We start from the raw sequence: 24,324 nt of genomic DNA on the forward strand, positions 1-24,324 counted from the left end.
TTATTAATAAACTTACATTCATGGATATAAAATAGCTAAAAGTATTAACAAATTTTTTATAAAAAACATTTATCATTCTTCCTGGGGAACTTAAAGAAACAGAATAAAACATTTTCCATCGTAAAGAAAACTCCCTTAAAATATGGACAATAACAAAACTGCTAAATTCTTCCAGAATCTCTGTGTAGAGGAACCAAAAGAGATGTGCCACAGTTTCTGGATGATCCCCACAGAAAGTTCAATTAGTATTTATGTCTCTTTTAAATGTTACCATATAGTGACTGGCTGGGTCACATTTATGAAGAATTTTATATGAGATTTCCTTCACCTTGTTCACAATTAGATATTTATGGGATCATCCAGACTGTCTTCCAGGTGATATCTGGAACATGTCGGTTCCAGTAAGATATTCTATATATGGGAGAGACATGATATCTTCTTGGAATAAACTACGTATTCTCTTATTGCTGTTACCAAGTTCCTGTGAAAAGCAGATTTTTCCCACTGCTGACTCAGCTGGATCAGGGAGAGTGACTGAGGCAGATATTGAGCTGTCAGTGTTTTTATATAACATTAAAGTCCCTGAGGGTATGGCACCAAGCACCATTGAGAATTCCCCAACACTGACGGGAAAATTATATAGTGTAAGGAATTCATTGTAAGTAAGTAGTGCTCCCTCGTTAAATTTTAAAACTTAGTAGCGGCCGCCATTGTTGGCAGCTGAAATTTGGCTGGGCCGCGCTATGAATTCTGGGATATGGTGGGCCACGAAGGACACACCCGACCCATCCTTCAAACTCGGGGGAATGAAGGACGCATTTGAAGGGGTCGAGGAATCGGGACAGCCTTCGTCACCTGGCTGTGACGTCATCGGCCTTCAAATGCGGCCTCCGGAGGATGCAGCCGACGTTTTGGGACACAGCTTGTGTGTCTTTGTTGGTCATGTGACCTCCCAGGGACTACACATGGAAACGAGCAGTTTAGCTCAAATCTGGCAGGTTTCCATCGTCTGTTTTTGTCCTGATGTCCATGAACATGAACACTGTCCCTGTCAAACACGTCCAGATAATCTGATCCAGTGTTGTTCTTCTTCTGTGGTGTTTGTGATGGAGCAGCAGCTGCTGATCCTGATGTCCTCCACCAAGGGGGCAGCAAATTCAGCTGACTGTCATCATTTATTAAAAAGATGTAACAATGTGACATAATGCAATATAATAGTGTCAGTTACACATTGTGGGTTGCACTGTGGCCAGAATGGACATTACCTCCTGCCTAATGGAAGCTGTCAGCCATCCTGCAACCATGAATTAGATAAGCAGAAGTGAAGGGATTGTTAACAACAATTTAATAATAAAATGTAATGTGATAGTTGCACTTTATTAGCTCCCCACAATCGTATGAATAATAACCATGAATGCACTGCATGCTCATAGCAAGTTCTTTAGGTTTAAAGTGAGATCCTGCTTTAAAGGGCGCTTCATCTGCTGGGAATGACATGTTTCTTCTAGTATGTAAGGCTCAGCCCATCTTACTGGGACTTACTTTTGTAGATCCACATGCTCTAAACCTGCTGCTCCATGATTGGTGCAGAAGCTTTAAGCTACTATTAACAAATAATGACCATGGACTTAGTTGTTACTACAATAACTTATCATTGAGCAACTTTTAATTTTACTTGTAAAACTATGCAAGTAGAATTGAATGGGGCACAGTGAGCTGAGCACAGGCCCACTCTGTGACACTCAGAGGTTTGTGGATATCATACTGAGAGTATTGGACACAGTGCAGCCAGCTTGCAGCCACTTTCCCACCACTTTAGCACAATGTTTACATGAGACTCAGCCACACTAATGTTCCTGGGCAGACATGTGGTGCAGCATGGCTGATGGCACTGTACCTGCAGCTGTCATGGACAAGAACCATTCAATACCTCACCCAAGCCAAGCCTGTGCTGATGTTGTGATCTGAGACCGAGACACTAACCCAGGATCAGGATATGATGTTGTGAGAGTTTCACTAAGAATTAGCTCTGATTACAAGATTTCAATCTATCGTAACTCTAATTTGTATTTACTTCAGTTTGTTCATCTTGGAGCTGTGTGCAGCTGAGGACAGTCTTATTATTACCAGGTGAGGATATGTAACAGCCACAGTCTGTAGAGATGATGTCACCATGGAGTGGTGATGTCACTGGAGCTGCCAATATGTGCTCCAGCCAAAGCTACACCAGAGGGTTGTGCTGTGTAACAGGTTGGTGCAGGTGGTGTTATCTACATTTGAACATTAGGCAACAGTCTCATGAAGACACTTTCTATTGTTCACTAAAGACCAACAATAACAGAGACAAAGGGAGAGCAGCAGAACTAGTGCTAACAATTAGCACTGCTAGCCTGCCCACCAACACCAGCTAATGTTCTAAAAACGATGATCAATGATTTTGCTGTAACGGCTCCAGCTGTCTGTGTCAGGGACACGTTGGAGATGAAGTGAGTGATCCAGTGACAAAGGTTTGGAAACCTGCAGTCAGCTGAGACTAAAGGAGTCACCTGACCGAGAGACCAAATGTTTCACTGAGAACGTCCAGATGAACAGAATCAACCTTTGGGATAATCTGTTCCACACATCCATGTTTCACTTACTGCATTATATTTCCTCATTGCTGTGCACACAGGCCTGTGGCTTATAACCAACTCCAAGTTCAGACTCAGAGGCTGCTGAAGCTGTTTTCTGGAACAGAGACGTGTTGGATATAAAAGCAACTCTTCTTTATGTGTCAGCACTGAGGAAAGGAGCAGCTTCGTTTCTAAGTGTATGAAGGACTGTAGCAGTGTGTGTGTGAGCTTTATTTCACAGACAGAACCATGTCAAAAACACAACTTCAGGTAAAAACAATACAAAATCAAAGAGTCTGATCAGAAGGATTAAACAGAGGAGTGTGGGACTGTTTTTAACAGACAGCAGGTTAAGCCAGGCTGGAGGAGTAAACTGAGCCTCGGTGTGAGCAGCAGTGTGTTTGACAGGAAGCTGAGATAAACAGTCTGGAGCCCATTTAGTGCTTCATATGAAAGTGTGAGGATTTGAAAGCAAATCTAAAATCAAGCAGGAGTCAGTGTGAGAATGATTTGTGCTTTTCCTCAGTCAGATGCTGGGAGTTTCAGTTCATCCATGTTCAGCGTGCTGTGCTTTGTGTAACAGGAGAATATGACAGTATAAATCAAGTCTTCGTGTCACTGAAAGCCTCCACAGTCTGCTATGGAGGTGCATCAGTTTGGATTTACAAGAAGAACATTTCTTAAACCTGCCACAAGATGGCGCTCCAACAGAAGGGATGTCCACAGTGTAACACAGACACACACATACTGTGTGAATGTGTGAGTGAATGGGCTTTCAACACAAGGCTTCTGCTGCTACCTTTAATGACATAATTAGCTAACAAGAACAAACTGTTAATTACCACCAAAGAACGGCTCCAGATTTTAGCTGCTGACCATTTTGTGAAACATTGATTACATCAGCTTATTGTTGATTTTTCAACCTTAATATCAGCTGCTTTAAAGGAGCCTCGTTCTCTGGCAGTAACACTTTTCTTCACTAGATGCAGTGCAGGCACAGTCTGTGTTTCTAAACTACACACTAATGTTCATTGTTGTGCAGCTAAATCCTCCCTCTGGATGGGAAGAATCCCTGTCAGGCTTCAAACACCTGGCTTGGTGTTCTGGAGCTAATGTGTCACCTGTGAGGACTCTGAGATGAACACACAGCAGACACTTCAGTTCTCCGTCTGTGTGTCCTCAGTTTCCCAGCATGCCTTGGCTGTGGTGGTGGAGGTGAATGAGGGGGAACATGCTGCTCTGTCAGCACTCAGGTTTCATACCTGGTGATCTCAGAGGACAAAGCGGCGTTACAGCAGCGCACGTTGATGAGACCTGATGCTCTGAACAGTTCAGACTTCAGCCTCACTCTGAGAAAACAAACGACTGACTGTCAGCAGCGAGTTAGTACTGCAGAGGTCAGAGGTCAGTTTGCTGACAAACCAAACAGTTTAGAGCTAAAATCACAACAGCAGAGGAAAAAAGAGACACTGCAGAGATGATGCAAAATATTGTATTTTTTCTGATGATATTTGAAGTTTTCAGGTATCAAAAACTGTAACACACGTATTCCAGCACAGCCTGCATGTACTTTTAGTTCTCCATACTGCCCATTATAAATCATGTTTGTTAGTTTTTTTATTTCAGTCTCCAAAGCAAACTTCTGTCCCACAGGGGTGGCTGTAGATGACCTGCAGATGCTGCTGCAGGTCATCTACTGATCGCAAGGTTGGTGGTTCGATTCCTGGCTCCCCGTAGTCTACATGTCAAATATCCTTGGGCAAGATACTAACCCCAAATTGCTCTCCGATGCATCCATCAGAGTATGAATGTGTGTGAATGTTAGCTATGAAGCACTTGGAAAGATGTTCATGGGTAAATGCACAAGTTGTGTAAAGCGCTTTGAGTGCTCTGATCAGTAGAAAAGCGCTATAAAAGAACCAGTCCACTTACTCTTCTCCGATGGCTTTTCACCAGGTGCTGAACTCAGATGATTTCACCAAGTTTGGGCTTGTTTGGAGCCCAACTTTTTACAGGCTCAAAAGAAACCCAAACCTCACTAAACAAGGGTAACAAGCAATGCAAAAACTCATTGTTCAGGTTAATTGATCAAAGATAAGCTCACATGTCACCTTCATGACACAGACACTGACTATAAATATATATAAAGCCACTTCTATCTGCCATACCTGTCCTTCTGTCATGGTTGCTCTCCTCTCACTCTGTCATTTATCCACAGTCTGCCTCCCTCTGCTCCGTCAGCTGACGTCCTCTGTACACCTACGTGCTGTGTTTTCATCCTGCAAAGCTCAAAACTCAGTACAAACACATTTAAGAAACATTGCACTGAGTAGAAGATGACAGCAATGAGCTAAATGGCTCTCCATCATATTAAAATAAAGCTTCTGTCTTTATTTATGTGAGGACGTCCGTCTTGCACTAACTCTGAGTGAAGAATTAAGATAAAACATTTCCTTCCAGTTTTGTGCTCGTGCTGTTAGTCTGAGATCTACTCATAGATCAAAGCGACCTGCTAGTTTGAAATCAGCCTCAGGATCATAAAGAGTTTAACTTCAAATCGATTTGATGCCTGAGTAACTTACATACTTAAAAAAATCTAACTGTCTTTAGTATATTTTTCCTTTAATGGGAGACCCTGACAGAAAAGAAAACAGCAGCTGGGCAGTAACTGGTATAAAATACATTTAAAGGAAGTGGTGCTGAGTGCTTTGACTGGGGTCCCACCACTGACATCACAGGTGGAGGACATGTTGGAAAACTGCCAGCTGCCTCCTCCTCACCTCACCTCTCCTCACCTAGTTTTGGTACCTCTCATCATAGCCCCGTAGTTATCATAGAAACCTTAGTTTCATAGTCTCGTCACTGACTTTTCAGTTGTTTAGTTTTGCCCAGTTTATGTTTAGCTTACTTTCACCCCACATGCATCTTGCCTTGTATTTTTCCCCTCATGTTTCAGCCCAATAAAGGCTCCCTTTTTGTTCACGTTCAAGCCCTGTTCTCCTGTGTCTGCATTTGGATCCTCCACTCAGGCTCCAAAAGGTCTGCCCGCAGAAATAAAGAGAAGGTTGGTTAAAGCAAAGAGAGGCACTGGCAGCATTTAAGACACTAAACAAGAGACACAGGTCAGAGAACATCAGACTGAATAGGTGGAATAAAGTGAAACAGGAAGTTAGCTGTGTGTATTTCTACAGGACTTCATGCTCTTCTGCTTTAATGCTTCTTTTCATTAACGATATAATGAGTGTTATAAGTTCATTGATTTCTTCTTTATCACAAACGTTTGTTACACTGTGATAACTACTGAGCTGCTGTTATTACATTTGGTGTGGTATATCATTATCATCATGTTTGTTATTTTGATTCTGTGCTCAGGATAAAAACATGTTTATAAGTCAACGAAAAGACATTTTTAGTTTTACAAAGAAGAAGTTGATGATTGGATTGAAGATGAAGTAAAAGTCTTGAACTTGAACGTTACTTCTGTGTTCTGATGTTTATTGAAGCTGTCAGCTGTCTGTCAAAGTGGACAAAGGGACGCACAATAAGGACAGAACAGTAAAAAAAGCTCCTTCATGACGAGCAGAGACATTCAAGGAGAGAAATCTTGACTTTAGGGCTTCTCAACATCTCTGCTGCTGCTAACGTTTGGCTCACAGCAGCATCGAGAGATGGGCGACACAGAAATAACACAGCTGTCCGCTCTAGAGACCAGGTGAATGAACTCAACAGCATGTAGCGGATCATCGTGTTTAAGTAGAGGCAGCTCGTGCATTAGCTAATTATGCTACAATCGAGTCAGAGATGATAATGACGCCTGGAAAGGCTCACATAGAGTTCAAACTGAACACCTCCTGGTATGAAGGGGAGGAGGAGCAGCTGTGGATGAAGCCAGAGTCCTTGAAGTTGCATCAGGAGTTTAACCAGAACAGAAAACCAATTTTGAGGAGGGCGCTGAGTGGACGCACCAGTTTGTAGCACAGCAGTGATGCTTCTATCAGAAACATGCTGCTTCTCCTTCATCCTCCTCTCATTGATCTGAATCAGCTGTTTTCACAGAGAAACGCTGCACAAATCCTTCACTCCACTATTTCTGTCAGCAGAGGACTCGCTCTATCATGGCTGCTGCTCCTTTTTCACTCATTTGTGCTTTGAATCAAATCTGTTTTTCCATTATCACCAAGAACAGGCTGCTCATCAATCAGCACATAACCTGGAGATCACCTGCACACCTTTCCACTCCCATCCAGAAATTGTGGCTATCGTCACCTCCTGCATTAAGTAACGTGCAAGAATTGTCACGGTTCTGGGTCCGTTGGACCAAGTATTTTGAGTTTATTATGTTTTGGTTTAATTTTGCATCCTGGGGCCCGTTCTTCGTACGTCGCTCACTACATCCAAGATCAAATGACACATCCAAGATCAAACCATCGCGCTAACTGTGAGCTCGCTAATCCGGTTCTCCGAACACACCTGCCGTTGACGATTACTACAGCTGGACGCAGTAATGTGACATCACTGGGTGTCGTAAAAGGGGCTACGCATCGATAGTAGAAACATTGATCGGCAACCCGCTGATTGGTCGGCGAAAATGTCGAAGGAGCGCGCTCGGTATTTTCCGGCAGCAGAGCAAGAACTCTTGAGTGAGGGATTTCAGGAGTTTCAGAGTTTAATCAGAACGCAAGGGAACACTGCAAAGGCTGCAAAAGCAAGGAGAGAGGGCTGGCAGAAAGTTGCTGACAAATCAAACTCGTAGGTAATTTAATAATAATAATAATAATGGATTGGGTTTATATAGCGCTTTCTAAGGCACCCAAAGCGCTTTACGATACCACTATTCATTCACTCCCACATTCACACACTGGTGGAGGCAGCTACGGTTGTAGCCACAGCTGCCCTGGGGTAGACTGACAGAAGCGAGGCTGCCATATCGCGCCATCGGCCCCTCTGGCCAACACCAGTAGGCGGTAGGGTAGATCTATCATATGACACTATATTGTCCAATATTATATGGCATTATATTATATTATAATATGTTATATTTTATCCCCTTTCACATTAGAGCCACGACAGGACCCACTAGAACATGGGAACAAGTAAAAGTGAAATATAAGAATATTCTACAGAATGGTAATATTTATCACTTATATTGCTTTTCGTCTCTTGGAAAGAGACCCTGGAATACTCTGTTTGTTTGTTCATAACAGCAACCAAGAAAAGGGCAGAGGAAAAAAAGACAGGTGGTGGTCCTGCACCCCCTCGTCAACAAGTTGGTTAAGTGAATAATACCCTCACGGGAAAATCGATATCTCTCTATGAGCACACTGTCGCGCTGAGCTAAAGGATCCTGTCTGTCCCGCAATATACGCTGAATTCTGAGGACTCTCCTTATCAATCTTGCACCTTCCGCAATGGGTTGGTCGTGTATACGGACAGGACATGGCTGCGACAGGCTTCCCAAATCCACCTTCGCTTTTATAGCCGTGGTCTCTCATCTTGATTACACGAAGTAATTTACAATTACTACTCTGAAATATGAATTACATCTGTAATAATCACATACATGTAATAGAATGTTAATAGTACATTTCCCTTTTTTAGGAAATGACCTGTATGTATCTGTGTGACATCAATAAAAGGATCAAGTGCTGCATTATCTTTAGTTACATTGATAATATTTATTTATGGTGAAACAGTGGTGGAATATCGCTGTTGCTTTCGTATAAATGAAGCAGACATACCTGCGTGGCCGCGATCTAATCCTGTTTACATAAAGTAAACCTGCTCCCGAGCAGGTTTACACTTACGGCTCTGTTGCTATGACGGCAAGTCCCGGATGAGCTTCGGGGAACCGAACGATCCAGGATCACGCGAAATCGTCAACAATCAAATCCAGCTAACTTACTTAGCGAGGTACGAAGAACGGGCCCCTGGATTGTTTTCTTGTTCTCTTGTTGTGGTTGTGATGATTATTATTAGAGTTTCATGTTTCTGTTATCCATGTTTTAGGAATTGTGGTTTCATGTATAGTTCAGTTCCATGTGTCATTTTCTGTCTCTCTGTGTTGAGTCCGTGTCTCTGAGTTGTGATTCATGTTTCCTGTTTTATTGTGAAAGTCTTTGTCTTATGTTAGTGTGTGCAGCTTTGTTCCCCCCTTGCAGACTTTATTACAGTCCATAGCCCAGTCAGTAGCGTAGTTAGTGGAGGAATCATTAGCTTTGTCATCTGCTAAGTCAGCCACTCATCTTCACCCTCAGTCAGGGGTCCCTATTGCCTCTGGCCCTGCATCTGCTCCAGCTGGAGGGCCTGAGGAGCCCGTTCAGCCTCCTGTCACGTCTGCTTGAGAAACTCATGAAAGTCTCATGGATGATGTGATGATGTGAACCCAGTTCATATTCTCTGAGCTTTTACAGTGACCTCTGACCTCTGACCTGTATCTACAGCACTGACCTATAACAGTGAGCACCACTTGTTTCTTCAGCAGGATCTTTTCCTCCCTGCTGTAGATGGTGCAGGTGTAGCTGTTTGTGTTCGTGGGGTATTTCAGGGTCAGGCTGAAGTCTCCAGTTTTCAACAGGCCTCATTCATCTTCGTTCGATCTGTGTAAAATTCGTCCTGTTGTTCAGGTTCATCAGGGCCATTCACATACACGTGGACCTTCCTGTCATTGTTGTCCATCCACTCCACTTTAGCATCTTTGGGGAGGTGAAGTGTGCCTTTGCAGGGCAGCTGGACAGACTCCACCCCTGAATCCACCACCACCTGGTAAACTGAGAGGACAACAAAGGACAACATGATGACTCAGCAGCAGCTGTGGTGGTCACATGACCTCCCTGTCCCTCCTTGTCTTCTAGTCTCAGTCAGATTGTGTCTCAGTTTGTTCCTGATGTGTTCCTGACTCGTTCTTTGGTAACTAGTCTGCAGCGTCCTGTAAAGTGCTGCAGACACAGTCGGCCATGTCTCACACACATGAGCACAGAAACCATGAAGATCTCATGTGTCTGAACATCTGAAGCTCTCCACCACATGACTGAGCACAACTCAAGGAGGAACATTTACTGAAGCTGCTGCAACATTTACTGTCAGCACATGTTTCCATGTCAGCTGCTGTTTACCACCACAGAAGAAGAACAGCTTGTCCACATGCAGCCTCTGTGTCAGATCAATGCAGTGAAGCACACACACTGTTTAGTAAAGTCATGTTGTGGAGCTGTTTCACTGATCAATGACTGAGTCTGAAGGAGGTTTTCTGACTTCTGGAACAAACCTGAAAGTTTCTCTTCAGCTCTCTGTATCAGCTGTTTGTAACTCTCAACTCTTTCAGCTTCTGACCCTGAACTACAAAAACAGTTCAACATGCCCAGAATATCTTTCTGTTACCTGGATACTTCGACATGGCAATAGAGACAGAAGGTCACATGAATCATCAGAGTTTCCCCTGCAAGGGTGCCGCCGGTGCGTCGAGCCACCTGGGGGGCTCTTCAACTGGTGGGGGAGATTGTCACATCTTGCAGGAGCTTTCCTCTCTTCAGGAACTCTCTCTGCAGGAGGGGGAGATACAGGAGAGGTGGAGGAAGATCTCAGCCTGGGCGTCTATTGTCTTATGTAGTCTGGAAGATGAGTGGATAGTGGGGTGGGTGCAGTTTTCTCTGTGGTGGGGTTGGGTGGACTGTCCCGGGCTGTGTGGGGCCGGGCGGCGCTGCTGCACTGGGCCCCGGTCTGGATGGGCCTGGGCCCCCTTTCCCTGGCGGGTCGCGGAGTATGGGGGTGCCTACTGGGGTCAGCGGGGGAGCTGGCCCCAGAGAGGGGTCACTTGCCCCTCCCTTCCTTCCCTCCCCATCTCCAGCTGCCTCCCTCTTCCCGCTCCACCACAACCACCCACACATGCAGGGCCTTGGAGTAGGGGTATGTCACCAGGGTGCAGAGGAGGCTACCCCCCCCCCCCCCCTGTCCCCTTCTGGCTGCCTCTGCCTCAATTTTATCCCACAACTTAGACATTCACATTACTCACACTCTCATTACACATACATATAGGATCTTGGGGGTGGGCACGCTACACGGAATCCAAAGTACCATCAGGGTGTACACCTCACCCCTGGCGTCGTTGCCCGTAGACATGGAGGGCTAGCAGGAGGGACTATGCACTTACCTGCTGCTCTCTGGCAGGTAGCTCCATGCCCTCCTGGGTTTTAAATGCACCTTAGAACACGCATGCATCAACATTACAATGAGCTGGTGGAGGGAGGTTTGGAGTCTTCTCTCACCCCCGTTCTCTGCGGCCCGCTGGAGCGGGGGGCTAGGAGGAGGAGTTGGCCGTCCGACTGCGGTCTGGAGTGTGGGGCCTCCCTGCTGCTACGGAGTCGGGGCGGTCTGCCTCTCCCCACCGCAGGGAAAAGGGTAACACCACCTGGGTCTGGGTGCAGTTCCCCCTCCAGGGGCAAGGGTACCTAGACCCGGTTTGTAGAGTACGCTTGGGGAGTGTGATCGTGTATACAGCGTCTCTTTATGTCTGTCTCCACGTCGGTTGAGTGTGGAGTGAGTGCATATGAGAGCATGAGGGTGGGAATGGATGTTTGTATCTGTGTGTGCCTGTATGTCTGTGTCTATATGTCAGGTTGGGTGTCAGACGCCACCTCTCTGGGGACATCTCAGGCCCTCCAAGGTTTGGAGGCCTATCTCCCCCCACCACTTCCCCTGCCGGTGGCGGACTCCCTCAGACATCGGTGCGTTGGTGGTTCTTTGTGTCTGGGGGTGGGCGTCCAGGTACACACCGGCTCACTCCTTGGCGGCCGCTTGGCGGGGCCTGGAGCCTGGGGCTCGCTCGGGCCACTTCGGAGGTGGGGTGCCCCCGGCCTCTCGGCCTGGGGCTCGGTCACTCAGGCACAGCTGGCTGCCGGCGAAGCTCACGGGCGCGTCACTGCAACTCCCCCTGGCTTCTGCTCCGCGGCTGCTGAGTGAGCCCTCATCTGGGACTCTCCACAGCTCTTTCTGGGACAGTGGCGCGGCTGCCCCTCTGTTGGTCTTCCTTGGTCTCTTGTGTTCTGGGGGCCTCTGGATGTCTGGAGTTTTGATCTCCTCCATACCTGCTTCATGCCCTGGAGGAAGGGGCTGTGGCCCCCCCCACACCCTCTAGCAGATCATTACATGAAGGAACCTTTTAAAAAAATAAGCGCGTCCATGCTCACAGGTGTACACACGGGTGATCACACACACAAACTACACCCTTTTTCAGCACATCTTATGTGCTGCACAATAATGTTTAATATTTAGTATTTACTGTCATATTCCCATATATCATTGTGATGTTGTTTATTCTATTACTCTTGTTCTCTTCTGCTTGTTTTCCTTTTTCTTTCTCAACAGGTGATCCAGGTGATCGATATATGCATTTTCTTTTTCTTTTTCTTTTTTTCCTGCCCGTTCTGTTGGTTTTTGTTTTTTGCCCTTCTCCCCCGTCCCTCTTCTCAGCTGTTTCTCTTTCCCTCTTTCTTTCTCCCCTTCTTTCCCCCAGTCAAGTCTGTCCCGTATTCAGCAAGTGAAAATAAAATAAACAATAAAAGGTGAATCAAATGGACCATTATGGCAAGGCTGGGATGGTCAGTTTGGTAAAGTAAATCCGTTGGGCATCTTTCTTTGCCTTTAGACAACAATTCTGATGCAAAAGAGCCAAACGGGACAGGCAAAAAAAAAAAAAGTTTCCCCTGCAAGTTCACATGAAAGGGGCGGGGTTTATACATGTTTATACAAGTCCTCAACTTGTTGCACTGACATTCCTGTAACAATGCAACGCACAGTTTGCATGTCATTTAGGGGGTTTTAGTCAAATGTATTTCCCCAGCAGAGAAGTCACTTGGATGAGTGACGAAACGTTTCTCCCACAAAACACAACGTCCAGATGAACAGAATCAACTTTTGGAGATTCACAGCATATGTTACCATGGCGATTTTCCCTGTTAAAAAATGAACCACCTTCATAGCACAGAAAACCCAGGATTAACCCTGAAGCTACCTACATAACCAAAATCTGGAAGGATACCTGCTAAGCGTCAGTGTTATGGGTAATGTAGGAGGGACTCACCTGACATGAAATAAAATAACAGACCTCCAGAAACAACGAGAACCAGAATAATTGGGAGCGCTATGCCCCAGGATGGAAACCGCTCTATGTAGAAAACAATAAAAGAGCCTAATGTTAAAACATAATAATAATGATATCACAAGTATGGCTTACATATACAGAACCTTTGATACTGTCACATCATGAAGGAGACGTGGAAATCACTTTGTTACACAAATCAAAGTCAAATCAATTCTTTTGATGGAATATTGTGTGATCAATAGACTGATCAGTTTCTGTGGTGGGGGCAGCGTCATGGGCATCAGCAAAAGGTTGCTCATACTCATGCTGCCCCGACATGATTGGGAATGGCATAGGCACCGATCGGTTTTCTATCGCCTATTTCCTGGGAGTAAGGGCGCCCTCCGTTTGCGAGGCGCGCCTGCTGCTTGCGGCACGGGGAGGAGAAGAGGGCGGGGCAGTGGCTGGCTGGAGCGGCATCTAATAACCAACTCGCAAAATAAAAACAAACCAACAAACACGAAAACACCAGACATCATGATACAGACTTATAATTTGCACTGATGTTTTCGAAATTCTATACGCGAAAGGTGAGCGCGAGAGCCCTCGGTGCGCCTGCTCGCTGCTGAAGTCAAAGTAAACTTTATTGTCATTTCCGCTACAAACAGTCCAGCATATAGAGAGACGAGACGACGAGGCTCCAGTTACAGCGGTGCAAGTAAACAAACAATATATATAAGAAGAGTAAGAAAATAAATCTACACTTTAGGACTCGGGGTAAAGGATCAATAACAATTTAAAATGTATAATTTACAGTTTGATGATTTAAAGTCTCACAAACAACCCGTCGAAAGGGGAGGAGAGTCCTGCTGCTTCCAAACAGAGCACATTTCATTCATAATGTTGTAAATCCAAGACCATCATGTATTCATGATTTGAATCCTGGGTTGTGTGAAATCAGAGAAATTAGACAAAGTGAATCTGTGAACTAAGGTGTAGGTCTATTAGGTTATGTTGTGGTGATCCTCGAGTTTGGGGATTTGTGTTCATACTGGAGTGCAAAATGAAAACCAAGCTGGACAAGAAAAGTTCAAAGCCATCAGGTGCTCAGTTTAGAAAAAAGAGAAAAGAAGAGGAGGAGAAACGAGCAAAAGATGCAGGTAAGCAGATGTGTGATTGGATCATGGCAGCTCATCCTGAACCAATCAGAATCAGAATACTTTATTAATCCCTAAGGAAATTATGTGAGTTACAGTTGCTCCAAGAAGAAATGGTAAAAATACTAACAGTAACAGACTAAACTCCAAACAATACATTATGTTACAGATTTTACACATTTAAGAAATATCATTAATATATACAGATCACTCAATTATAAATATCAAGGATTAACAGAGTAGAAAAGAGCGTGTGTAAAAAGGGTGTAACTATTGCAGTGTTTACAGTGTGTTAGATGGATGAGTTGTACAGGGAGATGACCACAGGCAGAAAAGATTTCCTGTGTCGTTCTGTGCTGCTTTTTGGTCTCTCACTGAACGTGCTCCTGTGAATAGCTAGTACATCATGGAGTGGGTGGGAGGTGTTATCCATGATTGTCCTCATCTTGGAAAACATCTGCCTCTCAGACACCACCCTAACGGAGTCCAGCACCATCCCCACAACATTACTGGCCTTGTGATCAGTTTAGGTCTGTTGCTATATGTGGCCTTCAACCTGCTGCTCCTGCATGCAACAGCATAGAGGATAGCACTTTCCTGGCCATCGGCTGGGTGTCCTGCCATCATGGAAGGCCTCCTGAACCGCATGGCCACTGCAGTTTTCCACATGGCATCTCTCCTCACAGCATCTCTCCTCACCTGTTAGCCTCCTGACAGCTCTGTCTTGGACTATGGGGCTGTTGAGCTCCAGGTCAGCCCCCTGAGTTACTGTTGTGCTGTCAACCATTGAGTCAGCCCTGAATTGCTTGCTTTCCCCTAAACTATGTGTGAACTGCTTCTGGGCTTCAGGGCCTTTGTAGACGCTCTGTGTGGACTCTTGTTCCCTGATTTTGGCTCCTTGGTTTTTGTTTGTTTCTGCGTATTGGGCCCTCCAATCCCTCCTGCCACTCACAGTGCATGACACATAACCTGAGTAAAAACCCCCCACAAATATTCAGAACTATTTATCACCCAAATGATTAAAAAAAAAAAAAACAGACAATTTTAACTAAAAAACAAACACATTTTCCCTGATGAGATACTTTGTTTAGCAGTCCTCTGAGAAGGGGTTAAGTGTGGGAAAGCGTTCAAGAGGTACTTTACAACAGGAAAGTGTGTTTTCTCATTAGCAGAAACGCCCCCCAAAAAACAAAAAACAGATGTCCAACATCTGTACAACGGTCAACCATCCACCCAGGTCCTTGATGGTGTGCCAGCTTATACTATAACTCAGATTATGGATGCCAGGTGCTGGGGTAGGGGTTACTAATATTTGGTGGACTTAGAAGGGTAAAGTCCAGAAAAACGTTCTTGGAGGGAGAATTTTGCCATGGATACCCTGAAAATTTGGTAGTTTGCGGAAGGTGTTTACACTGTGAACAGTAAAAAGAGTGAAACGGAGTGAAATTCACTGTTCTTGTCGTGGTCCTGGGTCATGCGACCCAGTGGTTCTGAGTTTCATGTTATTTTGTTATTTCATCGGTATTGCAGTTTCTTTTCAGTTATCTAGTTATTCGGTCATGCCTAGTTTGCAGTTTAGTTCATGGTTTATCAGGTTCCCCTTGTGTCATGTCTACGTCGCCATGTTTCCTGTTTTATTTTGAAAGAGTACAGTATGTTCTTTGTTCATTGTAATCAGTTTTACTTCCCCTGTCCTGTCATTAGGTAGTGTCAGCTGTGCTCCCATGTGTGACCCCTTCTCTTATTTGCATTTAGTCAGTGTGTTTCTGTTCAGTGAGTGTTGGGTCGTCTGTTGTCACCTCCCATGTTATGTTAGTGTGTTTAATGATGGTGTGCAGGACATGTTCAAGTTTTGGGTTTATCCCTTCAGTTTTCCTCATGCTCCTGCTCACCATCATGTCCAGATCGGTATCTATGTCATCACAGTTTTGTTAGAGTCCCAGTAAACATAGTTTAGTTTCGCCCAGTTTAGGTTTAGTGTTAGTTCTTGTCATGTGTTGCTTTGTGTTATTATGTGTCCCAGTGTTGTATCGGCCACAATAAAATGCTCGGTTTTAGTTCTTTAAAGTTCTGGCATCCTCTGTGTCCTGCTTCTGGGTCCAGTTACAAAACAAATCGGCCCAGCCCTGCCGTGACAGTTTTCTGTTGGAAGAGTTCTGCATTTGGGTCTGATTCCTACCTACACCATGACATTAACACCGGTTTCCATGTCCAGATAGATTTCACATACCGTTAAACTTCACATATTTCCTTGAGAGATATATATATATATACACATATAATGATGCAGTGCCACACACATTCATATTTGAGTGTTATTGTTTTCAGAGAGACTGCTTTTTATTTCCTCATTGCTGTGCACTAAGGCCTGTTGTTTTATAACAGATTTGAAGGTAAAACTTGGACTCAGATGCTGTTGAACCTGTTTTCTGGAACAGAGTCTTGAAGGAACCAAAAGCAAACTTTTATTTATGTGTCAACATTTGGAGATAAATGTCTCACTGATTCTGATCCATCCGTGTCGGTTAATTCTGCCAGTTGGATTTTTGTTTACAGGGGGATGAAGATACTGCTGGTGTTGCTGCTCCTCATCAACAGTAAGATACACACTTTAAATACTGTTTAAATGCCGATTGTGTGTAAAACTTATGGAGCTGTATTACAAACAAGTAACTCGAATAGTGAGGAAAGAAGCTTTGTTTGTAAAAATATGAAAGACTGTAGTCAAAGGTTGTGCTTTTCCATCATTGAGACGCTGAACAACATCCTAAAATAGTTTTACACTAAATCCCTTTGTTTGTACGGTGGTTCAGTCCTCGTCTTACAAACAGGCGTTCATCGCAGTCACCGTACAAGTCTGTAGGTACTGAGAGCCAAGGATGAACATTTCTGACATACCTCTGCAGGAGTGCCAACTACTCACTGTGTGTGTGTGTGTGTGTATACATGGTGGAGACTTGTTTAAACTGATTCTACTACGGTGGTTATCCTCAGGCGGAAGGAGTGGCCGAGCAGCCTGCAGTTTATTCATATTGAGTGTGATGTACAAGAAGGTACAGTGTTGTGTGTAACAGGAACAGGAAAACATCACAGTATAAAAGATGAAGATAAAGGCTGAACTGACAGCTGTTCCACTGCTGTCACATTAAGGACCTGCATCAGAATAATTTTTGTAATGTTGCTTTACTGGAACAGCAGTTATTAAACTTGTCACAAGATAACGCTCCAACATATTCACAGGCACATTAAGTGGTGAAGGAAACACTTGTATGTACAATAAATGTATCTACAACATCTGTGTCAAACCAGCTTACTATTGTGTTGTCAAGAGTCAACGTTTCAATATTCAAACACATGTCTTGGGTTTCTTAAATTAATTTCTCACCTGAGGTATCTGAGACAGCATGCAGTTAATTTCTATGTCTGTTTATGTGTCTTCAGTTTCCCAGCATGCCCTGGCTGTGGTGGTGGAGGTGAATGATCTGTCCTGCTGCCCTGTCAGTACTCAGGTATTACACCCGAGGACCCCACAATGATGTGGACTCGCAATGATCTTGATCCCAACTCTGTCCACCTACAGCGAGAAGGAAGAGATGACCTTAGAAGACAAAACCAGCGTTACAGCAGGCGCACATCGATGAGGCGTGATGCTCTGCACACTTTAGACTTCAGCCTCACTCTGAGAAAACCACAACTGACCGACAGCGGCAACTACACCTGCTCCATCAGTTTTGGAAGAGAAGAGCTGACACTGACAGTTATACAGCTACAGGTCAAAGGTCAGCAAGAAATGCCAACACCTGCTCTTTATACAGGTCAGGAGTCAGTACTGTGGACAGATCAGACGTTAAACAGGTTAGATTGATTTGGTTAAAAGTTGCCATTGTTGTGTTTAAATTTGTCTTAAACACAACAATGACATGCAGTTTTCTTAAACTGCATGTTTAGATATTTTTCTGTTTCTACCGTACATGCAAGATGGTGGAGGAGGTTTAGCCATTAGTGTTTAACTGCAGGCACATTCCATATAAGATTCTGGTTTCCTTATTTGATAAGGAATGTTTACTTCCTGCCATTTATAGGCTCACCTGCACTGGTATATGAGAGACCGTTAAAGGGGTTAAACCGTATACAGGAGGGGTGAGATGACTCGGACACACAGTCCCTTTAACCTTTATGACACACCATATGGGTTTTACAATGGGGTTGTGTGTTGACTGAATAAAGGCTGCAAGGGGACGCTGGTTCTTTGGCGTTGTGTGGGATCAGGTGAGATCCCAGACAACTGATCCGACCGGCTTCCCTTGCAAGTTAAAACCCATCAATCTCTGGTTGTCTTGCTTCGTTCATGGGGATAAGTCTCTGAATCAGTGAGGCCTGTGAGCGCAGGCCTAACAAAGAGTGTTTTGGCAATTCTGTTATAAACGAAGACCAACATTTTAGATCTAAGCTCCATGGAAGCCACAACTAAGGTACGATTTTAGCTTGAATAAAGCGATATTGATTCATTAAATCCTGAATTGATTTTTAAATATAAATGTATTTTGCCAGGAACACCTGAATCTCAGGTTAAAGCTCACAAAACTATTTTAACAACCACCAAACAGCTAAAACACCAAATGAGAGCAGGTACATTGATTCCACACAAACACCTAAACACAAAGCACAGACCATTTCACTCGACGGCACATACACAGACACGCCATCAGGACTAAAAGGCGAGATCTCACTGATTCTGAAGCTGCAGGTTTTGTCACTCTCTGACCAAAATTTACTGAACCAGCAGCAAAAGTAGATCAAAACTAAGCTTCACATTTGATAAACATCGTCTTTAATTCCCTCTTACTTTTGCCGTTTTACTTCCACCACAATAGAATCACACTTCCTGGATGGCTCTCTGTCAGTCACTTAATATGTTGATTCATGGTTTTCTTTCATTTTTGTTCTACTGCAAAATATTATAAGGTAATATAAAAAGCTAGGCTAGAAAAAGGTTTTTCTGTGTTTTATTTTCACTTTGACAAAAAGGCATCCGCTGTGATGCGCACACCTCTGATGAAGTCTCACAAGTGTCAGCTTTTTTTATATCTATATATCTATATCTATATATATAGATATATATAGATATAGATATAAAAATATGGAAATGTACTGATAAATGATCAGAATTATAAGATTTAACTGTCTAAGTCAAAATTGAACTGATCGAGACCTTATGAATCAGAATCTAAACGATTATAGAAATCGACACCCATCCCTAGCCACAACAGCAGAATGGACTGATTTTTATATAACGCTTTTCTACTCTCCCGGAGTACTCAAAGCGCTCTATACAACATGCCTCATTCACCCACTCAAACCCACTCATACAAGCACTTCTAAACTCAAGTGCAAACTAAACTACATTCACACACATTCATACTCCGATGAATGCATCGGAGGGCAACTCTGGGTTAGTATCTTGCCCAAGGATGTTTGGGATGCAGACTGGGGAAGCCAAGGATCAAACCACCAACCTTCCGATCAGTAGCTGATCTGCTCTACCACCTGAGCCACAGCCACCCCCCCGAGGATACATAAATACATAATATTTTATATTTTCTGATGACCGTATTTAGTTGTCAAAACTGTGTAACACTCTTCAGAAATGTTGAGGTTTTTCACCACTTGCTGAAGCCTTTTCTAGTAAATACTGGCTCCCAGTGAAACTCAAGAATTCATTTAGTAAAGACAAGCTAACAAGTGCTGAGTTCTTTGGTACACTGTATTTAACCAGCTTTTGTTAAAACTTGTCTGGAATGTGGGATGCTTCCAAACAGCAGGTTACGGTTACACTGGGTCTGCTTGAGGATGTCCTGCTGTCATCAGCAATGTTAGCTTCCTTGGTGGGTGGAAGTCCCTTTGATTCCGTTGACTATAATATTTTATTTAATGCTTAAGATGCTGGCTGGTATCTCTGGTTCAGCACAGTAGGAGGAAGGTTCCTCCTACTCGTCTAGAAAGACTTTTTGTCTCAGGGTAAGCAAACCCTCCTCTGACACTGCTGCTCTAATCTGTGGGGTAGTGCAAGGCTCAATTCTGGATCCATTATTTTAATTTGATATCCTTTATTTAGCTGATGTCATTAAATGATATCAATTCTATGCTGATGACACCCAACTGTGTCTGTCTTTTAAGCCTCGACAGCTGGATAGACTATCCTCCACAGTCCACTCTGTGTCCCTGATAACTGCTCTCTACTAATAAACTTTTTTTTTTATATTCACACAAGACTCAGACTATGACTACAGCTACATAAATGCCTTTAAGAATCAGTCAAAGGATTTCTGTCCAGTGTTTGTAATCTTCCTGCTGTCATCAAATTCAAAATGAGATTTCTGATCAGTCAAAAAATAAACAAACAGCAAAAAAAGAAAACATAGTTTAAAATACATTACATTTAAATTATAAAAACTTTTATAAGTGTCTAATATAAAGATTTTGTGTGCATTAAACAATGTTTCCATGGCATCAAGGATTTTTTAATGCTGGAAATGATCAAACGATGATTAAATTGTTAACGTTAAAGATCCAGTTTAGCTTTCAATGGGAAAAAAGAGGCCAGATGATGATGTATTACCACAGAGACATAGATTAGCAACACTAATGCTCATATCCCAGATGACTATTTCATATTGTGATTTATTGTCCTCTCAGACCAGCAGGTGGAGATGAAGGTGACTGAAGGCTTAGAGTCCGTCATCCTGCCCTGCAAAACAAAATCTTACCTACCTGAGGACAGCACAGTGGAGTGGACTCGCTCTGACCCAGAACTCATGATGGTTCATGTGTATGCAAACGAAGGCGACCAACTTAATGACCAGGACGGCCTTTACAGAGACCGAACAACAGTGAATGAAGACCTGCTGAGAACTGGAGACCTCAGTCTGACCCTGAAAAAACCCACAAAGAGAGACAGTGGAGGATACATCTGCACCATCTACAGGGACAAAGACATCCTGAGACAGAAAGTAGAGCTGCAGGTCAAAGGTCAGAGATGTAGATAAAGGTCAGTGGTGCTGTAGATGTTGTCATAATATTATTATGATGTTTTAATATTATGGTCTATTATTGTTTTCTACACAGAGCCATTCCCATCTTGGGCCATAGCTCTCCCAATTATCCTGGTTGTTCTTGGGGTTTCTGGAGATCTTTTATGAAATAAAAGACCCCCAGAGTTACAAACAGCTGATACAGAGAGCTGAAGAGAAACTTCCAGGTTTGTTCCAGAAGTCAGAAAACCTCCTTCAGACTCAGTCATTGATCAGTGAAACAGCTCCACAACATGACTTTACTAAACAGTGTGTGTGTACACCTGCACCGTCCACAGCAGGGAGGGAAAGATCCTGATGAAGAAACAAGTGCTGCTCTTTGTCAGTGGAGGTGAGTGCTGTAGATACAGGGCAGAGGTCAGAGGTCACTGTAAAAGCTCAGAGATGAACTGTGAGTGTCCACATCATCCATGAGGCTTTCATGAGTTTCTCATAATGTTTGTTTAGCATGTGGCTAGCATACTGCTAAAGCTCAGTCAGTCCCACATATATGTGTACGCTGTTAGCGCTCACGTCTCAGTCACAATCACTACATGCATGTTTTTTTATGAAAACTTTCTGATATTCCACATAAACACACGTGGAAATATCACAAGTCTGAGTCGATGAAACAAGGAGTGGAATTGGAGGTAATGTTACCATCAGTGTTGATGTTGCTGTCTGTATCACTTACACATGCTTCACTGTCTTCTCAGTCCCCCAGAAGGAGGTGGATGCAGGAAAGGACTTTGTACAGCTGTCCTGTAAAACCACACTTGATTTACCTCATGATGCTGAAGTGGAGAGACGCTAACAGGAAGGTCCACGTGTATCAGGATGGCTGTGATCAGCCAGATAGACAGGATCAGGATTACAGAGGCCGAACAGAGATGAATAAAGACCTGCTGAAATCTGGAGACCTCAGTCTGACCCTGAAACACCCCACAGAGAGAGACACACAAGTCTACACCTGCACCGTCTACAGCCAAGAGGGAAACATCGTGTTTAAGAAAGCAGTGGGCAATCTGAGAGTCAAAGGTCAGAGAGGATTTTATTGGTTCACACACTGTGTTCTCTCTGTGTTAGACCTACACTATCTTATACAGGCTGCATGCTTTAGCCTAACGACAGCTGGGATAGACTCAACTATGACCCTGCACTGAAGAAGAAAAATACTGGGGCACCACTATCAGTGATGGAAAATAGAAACGGAAAGCGTTATCTCACAGGATGAACCATTAATTGATTTATAATCAAATCATCCATAATGAGAAATCACGCTCCTGTTAGTGATCCTCCATCTGGATGGATGAGAACAACCTTCTGAACAATCTAACAGGAGATGGCCCATATCTATGGGACTGATTTGTGCTAATAACGCCCATTGTATGGACTGATAACAGCCGAAGCGGGTGAATAAAGTCACCCAGTAGCTAGCTGTGCCATTACCCAGCATACATCACTCCCTCCATAAATGCCATAAACGATACAAAGGTAATAGCCTATAATTAATTTATCTGCTGTATCTGCTGTTTCTCAGGTAGTTGCTTACATTGTATAATTTATTGTGTTCTGTATACGTCACTACAATGTGATTTTGGAAATATATAAATATACGGACAACAGGCTCTTCCGCGGCAATCTCTTGTCGTCAATAAACAACGTTTAGGGAGCTCTATAGTATTCAATGAGAGGACCCTGCACGTCAATTCTCGATGCGAGGGGGGTACCCTGCGTGTCTATAAATGAAGCAGAGGGAGTCTGACCATGCGTCACACGTTTGACGAGTTGGGAGTGAGAACGTGTTGGGTAAGAAAACAGACAGGGAATACTAACAGGCAAAACAAAACAAGTTAAACTGGCAAAGAAAAAGAACCACAACTAATTTGACTCATACAATCTGGAAGTTGTGTTCTCCCTATATTAAAGCTGCTGTACAGAATCTGCAAAACAAACTGGGCTGTCATATGGGCTCAAAATGTGGTCATAAATATTTTGTACTTGTAAAAAAGATTTGTATGTGTAAAAAAGATTTGTGTGTGGACTTAGCCCAAAAAAACCCCTGCAAGATGTATGAATTTTGACCCTATTTTTCTTCCTTTAAGCTGATTGGTCAATGTCATGTCAATCACAAATTAAACAATCCAATCAGAGAACAGATGGGTTTGGCTGTCGGAGGGGCACTTTTTTGAACTGCAGGTCCTTGAAGGGTAATCTCTATATAAATATCCGATAGCAGTTAGGTCCCCTTACTTTCAGCAGCTGTTGAAAGCAGGGGCGGAGCGTGGGGGTGGCTTACTGGGCTTAAGCCCGGGTTGTTTTGTCAGAAGCCCGGGGTCTTTTGGAGTGTAATTTTTTCATAGTTAGATGCCTGGCTGACAACTGTATAAAACAAAAAGTACACACAATATTCGAAGCACATAGTGCACACTGTGGGAATTTACGACTGTGCGTGAATCCCCCCTGATATTGGTATGATCCGAGTTCAGGCACTAAGCGACTGAGCGAGGGGGCGGGGCAGCTGCTGCCAGCAGTGAGTGCGCTGTTGGAGAAACAGAGCCAGCCATACTAAGGAGAGCTGAAGTTTGACCAGGTACCAAAGCAAATCATTCATACCGTACAAATAATGTAAATATGACGGTGCATCATGAAAGATTGATATCAAACTGATCACTTGACCAATATTACGTTACTCGCTCTTCAAGTGAATCAACAAATGGCGAAATGAAAAGCCGAACAAATGCTATTTTATTTTAGAGTCTTAGCTTACGTGTGTTTATTTCATATTTTCAGTTCTTACCCTCCCCGACTAAATCGGTTTCAGTTATGTACTGAAATATAAGAATGGACATTAGAGGCTTCTTTCAAAGAAAAAACTCAGGTAAATGTTATTTTATATATCCCACATGCATACTACCCTTTAGGGCCAAGCCCCGGGTGTTTCAAATGTCTGGCTCCGCCTCTGGTTGAAAGGATAAAGTTGTGGTATGTCAGTGGTTAGAAATACCATTATTACTTTAGGATTAGTTTAACACAAAGTCAGGGCTGACCCGGGACCATTGCTGTGAGTCACAGTGCGCAGCATAAAAGTCCTTTCACATCGGACGCAGGATGTGCTGCTAATGCTAACTGCTAACTAAAAGCAAAGCAAAGGATCCAGAATCTGTTGCTGGCTGCTGGGCTCTGTGGGTTTTTGCAGCAGCTCTACCTGTACTAGATGCACCTGCTCCTTGTCTTTTCTATCTCTGACTTTATGTCCTCTACAAGAGTTTGTTTTTTTTTTGCTAGTTCTTCAAATGTTCAATAAAAACATGTATGCTAATTCATAACGAAGAAAGCTTTGTAATGAAGACTGTCATTTCCAAAACACTGCCCCCCCCCTGCGTCCGCAGCGCTGTTGAAAAGGCTGT

At 43.6% G+C, this 24,324-nt stretch overlaps 1 protein-coding gene and 1 pseudogene across 1 annotated transcript; one reads left to right on the forward strand and one right to left on the reverse strand.

Moving 5' to 3' along the window:
• Positions 1–5,597: 5,597 nt before the first annotated feature.
• The window catches only part of LOC113010084 (uncharacterized), a 46,324-nt pseudogene continuing 27,597 nt past the window's right edge, over positions 5,598–24,324 (reverse strand).
• Positions 16,244–21,850, forward strand: LOC113019578 (myelin-oligodendrocyte glycoprotein-like). The gene is made up of 5 exons (XM_080299450.1): positions 16,244–16,441; positions 17,286–17,623; positions 20,541–20,873; positions 20,970–21,266; positions 21,631–21,850. Exons 2-4 carry the CDS (start codon positions 17,377–17,379, stop codon positions 21,041–21,043), a joined length of 654 nt encoding a protein of 217 aa, XP_080155576.1. The 5' UTR covers positions 16,244–16,441; positions 17,286–17,376; the 3' UTR covers positions 21,044–21,266; positions 21,631–21,850.

This window comes from Astatotilapia calliptera, chromosome 3 (genome assembly GCF_964374335.1).
Source record: "Astatotilapia calliptera chromosome 3, fAstCal68.1, whole genome shotgun sequence".
Taxonomy (NCBI): Eukaryota; Metazoa; Chordata; class Actinopteri; order Cichliformes; family Cichlidae; genus Astatotilapia; species Astatotilapia calliptera.